This window comes from Miscanthus floridulus, chromosome 9, assembly GCF_019320115.1.
Source record: "Miscanthus floridulus cultivar M001 chromosome 9, ASM1932011v1, whole genome shotgun sequence".
In the NCBI taxonomy this organism is placed as follows: Eukaryota; Viridiplantae; Streptophyta; class Magnoliopsida; order Poales; family Poaceae; genus Miscanthus; species Miscanthus floridulus.
In genome coordinates, this window is record NC_089588.1 from 14,416,258 (window position 1) to 14,422,624 (window position 6,367).

General features: G+C 52.7%; 1 protein-coding gene across 1 annotated transcript; it reads left to right on the forward strand.

The window, feature by feature from the left end:
* Positions 1 to 245: 245 nt before the first annotated feature.
* LOC136483463 (protein SCARECROW-like) lies at positions 246 to 3,963 on the forward strand. Its single transcript, XM_066480545.1, has 2 exons — positions 246 to 2,111; positions 3,254 to 3,963. Exons 1-2 carry the CDS (start codon positions 472 to 474, stop codon positions 3,696 to 3,698), a joined length of 2,085 nt encoding a protein of 694 aa, XP_066336642.1. The 5' UTR covers positions 246 to 471; the 3' UTR covers positions 3,699 to 3,963.
* Positions 3,964 to 6,367: the final 2,404 nt, after the last annotated feature.

The window sequence follows — 6,367 nt, forward strand, 5'->3', positions numbered from 1 at the left end:
TGATCGGAGTAATTCTTTAGATTATCCATATTTAAAATAGCAATTTAAAAGAATAAGTTTTTTTTTAAATAGTAATTTATAAAATTGCATACTCAAACATGATTCGTGGAGCTAAAAAAGACAGAGGATAGCATCTGCACGGAGCCCAAGGGCAACCAAAATTCTACTGCGGCTGCCGCTGCCGCTGCCGCACCTCCATAAATTAGCCTCTCCTAACCTCTTGTGCTTACGCCCTTGTTCGCCTCCCAGCGGCGTCTTCCTCTTTACTCCCGGTCTCCCTCCCTCGTCGCCGTCCATCCGCTCAGCTCAGCCTACTCACTCCACTGACTGACTGGGTGTGCGTCGCTGTGGTGCATCAGCCATCAGCAGCCCGCGCCGCGCGGCGCCAAAACACACAAACTGCTCCCCCCCGCGCTGGCGCTGGGTCGCCCGATCGCCATGCGCGCGGCGGCTTCCTCTTGGCGTTTCTAGATGGGCTCCTCCTCGCTCCTCCTCTTCCCCTCGTCCTCCTCCGCCGCATCCTCCGCCCCCCACTCCTTTCCCCACTCTCATGCCACCGCCACCGCCTCCACCTCCTCCTCCCACTCCTTATTGCCGCCGCTGCCTTCCCCCCACCTCCCTCCGCATCCTCCGTCCTCTTCCTCCCAAGACCACTTCCTCCTCCACTACCTCCACCAGCTAGACCGCCAAGAAGCCGCCGCCGTCATGGTCCGCAAGCGCCCCGCGGCCGACATGGACCTCCCGCCGCCGCGCCGCCACGTCACGGGCGACCTCTCCGACGTCACGGCCGCCGCCGGTGGTAGTGGTGCCCCCTCCGCCAGCGCGCAGCTCCCCGCGCTGCCCACTCAGCTCCACCAGCTGCCCCCCGCGTTCCAGCACCACGCGGCGGAGGTGGACGTGCCCGCGCCCCCGCCCCCAAACCCGGCGGCCCATGCTCATCAGGCCCAGGCGGGCGGCGAGGCGGCGGCCGCGTCCACCACCGCGTGGGTGGACGGCATCATCCGCGACATCATCGGGAGCAGCGGCGGCGCCGCGGTCTCCATCACGCAGCTTATCCACAACGTCCGCGAGATCATTCACCCATGCAACCCCGGCCTCGCGTCCCTCCTGGAGCTCCGCCTCCGCTCCCTCCTCGCCGCCGACCCCGCCCCACTGCCGCCGCCTCCTCCTCAGCCTTCGCAGCAGCATGCTCTCCTGCACGGCGCTCCGGCCACCGCCGCGGGGCTGACGCTCCCTCCCCCTCCACCGCTTCAAGACAAGCGCCGCCACGAGCCTCCGCAGCAACAGCAGGAGGAGCCGCATCCGGCGTCGCAGTCTCCCAAGGCCCCGACGGCGGAGGAGACCGCTGCGGCAGCCGCCGCGGCCGCGGCCGCAGCTGCCGCGGCCGCGAAGGAGCGGAAGGAGGAACAGCGGCGGAAGCAGCGCGACGAGGAGGGGCTCCACCTGCTGACGCTGCTGCTGCAGTGCGCGGAGGCCGTGAACGCGGACAACCTCGACGACGCGCACCAGACGCTGCTGGAGATCGCGGAGCTAGCCACGCCGTTCGGCACCTCCACGCAGCGCGTCGCCGCCTACTTCGCGGAGGCCATGTCGGCGCGCCTCGTCAGCTCGTGCCTGGGCCTGTACGCGCCGCTTCCGCCGGGGACCCCCGCCGCGGCGCGGCTCCACGGCCGCGTCGCCGCCGCGTTCCAGGTGTTCAACGGCATCAGCCCCTTCGTCAAGTTCTCGCACTTCACCGCCAACCAGGCCATCCAGGAGGCGTTCGAGCGGGAGGAGCGCGTGCACATCATCGACCTCGACATCATGCAGGGGCTGCAGTGGCCGGGACTCTTCCACATCCTCGCCTCCCGCCCCGGCGGCCCGCCCAGGGTGAGGCTCACCGGCCTCGGCGCGTCCATGGAGGCGCTCGAGGCCACGGGGAAGCGCCTCTCTGACTTCGCCGACACGCTCGGCCTGCCCTTCGAGTTCTGCGCCGTCGCCGAGAAGGCCGGCAATGTGGACCCGGAGAAGCTCGGCGTCACGCGGCGGGAGGCCGTCGCCGTCCACTGGCTGCACCACTCGCTCTACGACGTCACCGGCTCCGACTCCAACACGCTCTGGCTCATCCAAAGGTACTCCATTTTCGATCCTGCCTTGCTTCCATGTCAAATCTTGATGCAATCATGACCTCTTTTCAGCTAACACTTAGTTTAACCAATGTGGCATTGGATAATGTGTGAGCCGCACGTCAAGCATCCACTCGTGGTAGTACATCCAGTACAACGATTCTAAAATATTCTTCAGAGGTTTATACTAGTAAAAAAATCGCGTTTTGGAGCTCAAAAAGCTTGTCATTATGACCAAGCAACTTTCTAGGCTTAAAAAGGTTGAATCTTGACAATGCTTTGAGATGATACCGTACTGGAGTAGTCTGTAGTAGTGTATCCTCCATGGTCTTTGGTGATCCCAGAACCACAAAAGATAGATTTCGCTTGCATTTGGTTAGTGGAGATCACTAGGAGAGGAGGGAGCTGAAAGTTCTTATCATCATGACCAACTTTCCATGCCAAAAGGTTTCTAGTTCAAGTGCTGCCAGGACGATGATTACTAACTGAATGGAATAACTGTCATCTTCTATCACTAATCACCATTTCTTAATACAGAACCACTAGATCACCATCATCAGTAAGCTAAACTCAAAAAGGCTTATCAAAAGTGTTATCTTTCTCCTCCAACAATGACTGTCATGCCAGTAGTACATATCTGTCCATTGTACTTTTTGGTGAACCATCTCATCTCAAGCATGAGATAAACATGTACGTAAACTGCAATGTCCTTGATTTGATGCATCATTAAAACCGCTAATCGATGCCACGGATCCAGTCCTGTGACTGTCCGTCCTAGCGTCGAGCGTCGTCCTGGCAATGCCATCAGACAGATTCAGAATCGATTGGTTGTCACAAAACGCACATCCTGACTGACGACTCTTTGGTGAACCATCTCATCTCAAGCATGAGATAAACATGTACGTAAACTGCAATGTCCTTGATTTGATGCATCATTAAAACCGCCAATCGATGCCACGGATCCAGTCCTGTGACTGTCCGTCCTAGCGTCGAGCGTCGTCCTGGCAATGCCATCAGACAGATTCAGAATCGATTGGTTGTCACAAAACGCACATCCTGACTGACGACTCCTGTCCCCCCCCCGGCCCGTTGGATTGGACCACGGGGATTCAATTGTTCATTGATTCCATCCATCCATGGACCTGCAGGCTGGCCCCCAAGGTTGTGACAATGGTGGAGCAGGACCTGAGCCACTCGGGCTCCTTCCTGGCGCGCTTCGTGGAGGCCGTCCACTACTACTCGGCGCTGTTCGACTCGCTGGACGCGAGCTACGGTGAGGACAGCCCCGAGCGGCACGTCGTGGAGCAGCAGCTGCTGTCGCGGGAGATCCGCAACGTGCTGGCCGTCGGCGGGCCGGCCCGCACCGGCGACGTCAAGTTCGGCAGCTGGCGCGAGAAGCTCGCGCAGTCCGGGTTCCGCGCCTCCTCGCTCGCCGGCAGCGCCGCGGCCCAGGCGTCCCTGCTGCTGGGAATGTTCCCCTCCGACGGGTACACGCTGGTGGAGGAGAACGGCGCGCTCAAGCTGGGCTGGAAGGACCTCTGCCTTCTCACCGCGTCGGCATGGCGCCCCATCCAGATGCCGCCGTGCCGTTGATGAGAGTTGTTTGTTACTACGACTACAGAGCTTAAATCATTCCCAGCAGTTCTGCCAGTTCTTTTGCATCTGTAGCTAGCTGCTCGATTTGGTTGGTCATCAGTTCTGAGATAAGAAAGCGAAAACATTTCTTCTGATCACTAATTGCTGGAGTAGATCCATTCATAGTGATAGTTACTGATGTAAGCTTAATTAGTTTAAATGGTGCATCTTGTTCAGCTGTCCATCGTTTCGTTTCAGCAATGTATCACCAGTTAGTCCTTGTTTTTAATGTTGCTGTTTTATTTAATCGCTGTTCATTTATGCGTAGTTTCTCAGGGAAGTAACCACCAAGTATTTGTGGCTAGATCAATGGGATCCTAATTCCATGTTTATACATTTTTTTGCCAAAAAGAAAAAAAGATCCATGTGACCATGTCTAAAACTGAAACTATAGTACTAGTCCATGTTCAAACTGTTCCCACTGCCTTTCCATAAAAAAAGTGTTCCCGCTGATTATACCCTTGTGGAGTTGTACTTTACTGCTGATTTCAGTGTCTTGATACTGCTAGTACTGATCTTTGGTGGAGTTCCACCCTTTCGATATGCGCTGTCTCCTTCTAACATCGTTTTCAGCTTTTCTCCCCCCTCCATCTCCATGACTCTATGAGCCGAGGTCATTAGCTTGTCAATTCTTGCGTCTTGACATTCTGACCACTGGTTCTTTACCCAGTGTCAGTCATGCACATTCCCTAATAAAGTGATGAGTGTATGGGGACGTATTTTGTTAGTTCACCGTCCCCATCAAGCGATCTCACTTGACTACTTTGTTTAATTAGCACATTCAGATTAGTGCCCTGTTCGTTTGGCTGATAAGCCACGGTTGAAAGTACTGTTGGTTGATTTGTTGTAAGAGAAAATACTGTTCGTTGACTGAAAAAGTACGGCTTATAAGCCAAACGAGCCGGGCGTAGAACCGCCTCTCCGTGCATTATTTAGTATGCAAACTACTAGTCGACTGCGGTTTGTTTGTTTAGTTTACAATTACAAGTGTTGTTGAGATCAGAAGTGGGGCAGAAGGAATTGTTGCTAGTGTCTTTTTTTTTTTAAGTGGCACTGGCCCTACCTTAGCTTAGCTATTGCTTTGCTTCCTAGTCACATTTCCAAACTGGGTTATCAGCCAATGTTGTAGGAGACCATCACATTCATGGATGGCTTGGCTTGAACAAAAAGCCTTTTGCTTGCCCCCACGGCCAGCCAGCCACTGGGGGGTGGGGCCATGCCATTTGGAGGACTGTCCCTCATTATGGAGAGTGAGGGAAGCAAATAAAAGGCACTCATCTCATGATCTCATAGAGAAGAGAGAAGAGATGGGGAGTTGTGTCTGTGGTGTGCTGGTGTGCCTCTCTTGAGTCTTGACATTGCCATGATGGGGATTGGAGAATGGGTCTTCTCTCCTGCTGCTGCTGCAAGTCTGCAAAGCTTTTGTGCCCTGTGCCGTGCCCTGTTGCTTGTCTCTTCTTCTCTTTGGGGACTTGGCCTTGTTTAGATTAAAGAAAATTTCAACCCGATGAATAGTAGCACTTTCGTCTTATTTGGTAAATATTGTCCAATCGTGGACCAACTAAGCTCAAAAGATTCATCTCGTGATTTCCAACTAAATTGTGTAATTAGTTATTTTTTTTACTTACATTTAATGCTCCATACAGGCGTCCAAAAATTGATGTGATGGAGAGAGAGTGAAAAAACTTGGAACTTTGAAGGGAACTAAACAAGGCCTTGGGGTAGCTTGTAGTGGCCTATTGGCAGGTCAGCAGGTCTCAGATCAGCTCAGCTCAGCCTTGGACTGGTTTTGGCCTTTGGGGGAGTGATGATGATAGTGCGGCGTGGTTGTTGGACGTGCCAAACCCCATTCGGGGAAGGGGAGGCCGGGCCGGCCGGGAAGAGTAGAGCAGCCTCACCCTCACCACAGCGCGCAGTGCACAGTGGTTTGGTTTGATCTCATGTCTGTCATGTTCGTCTCCTCATCCGATGGGGACGGTGGTGTTGCATGACTGCATCCTCAGCCATGTGCTGCTTCCGGCAAACAGACGGGAAGATCTGCATTGGCATTGACAAACACTAGCCAGTCAACTTTAATAATGTATATACTCCTATGTAGAATAAGTGTTAAAAATTCAAGGATAGATTTAGGATTTATTCTATCAAAGAATTATATGTGTGTGGTGGCATCTTTTTTTTTTGAAAAAAAGAAAGCTTAAAATATAATATCAAGGGTAACGCACATTTCCCAACCTCCAACTTACACGTCATTCTATTTTTCAACCTAAACTTAAACCTTGTAACGGATACCCTTGAACTATCGAAACCAGACAAATTCGCCCGCTTGTAAGTCCTTGTTTAGATGTAGTCGGATTCGTATCAATCCACATATATTGGGGTGGATTGGAGTGGAGCTTAAACTAAATTACACCCCAATACACTTCAACACATGTGGATTGAGGTGAATCTGACAACATCCAAACAAGGCATAACTTGGATTCATAGGTCGTTTGATCTCTAAAAAATAATAATTAATTTATTCTAAATAAGGAAAAAATATGATACTAGTTCGGGCTTCTTTTAAAAAGGTTATCTATTTGTTGATTCAGAGTTATTTTGATCTTATTTGTTTTAAATAAATAATAAGC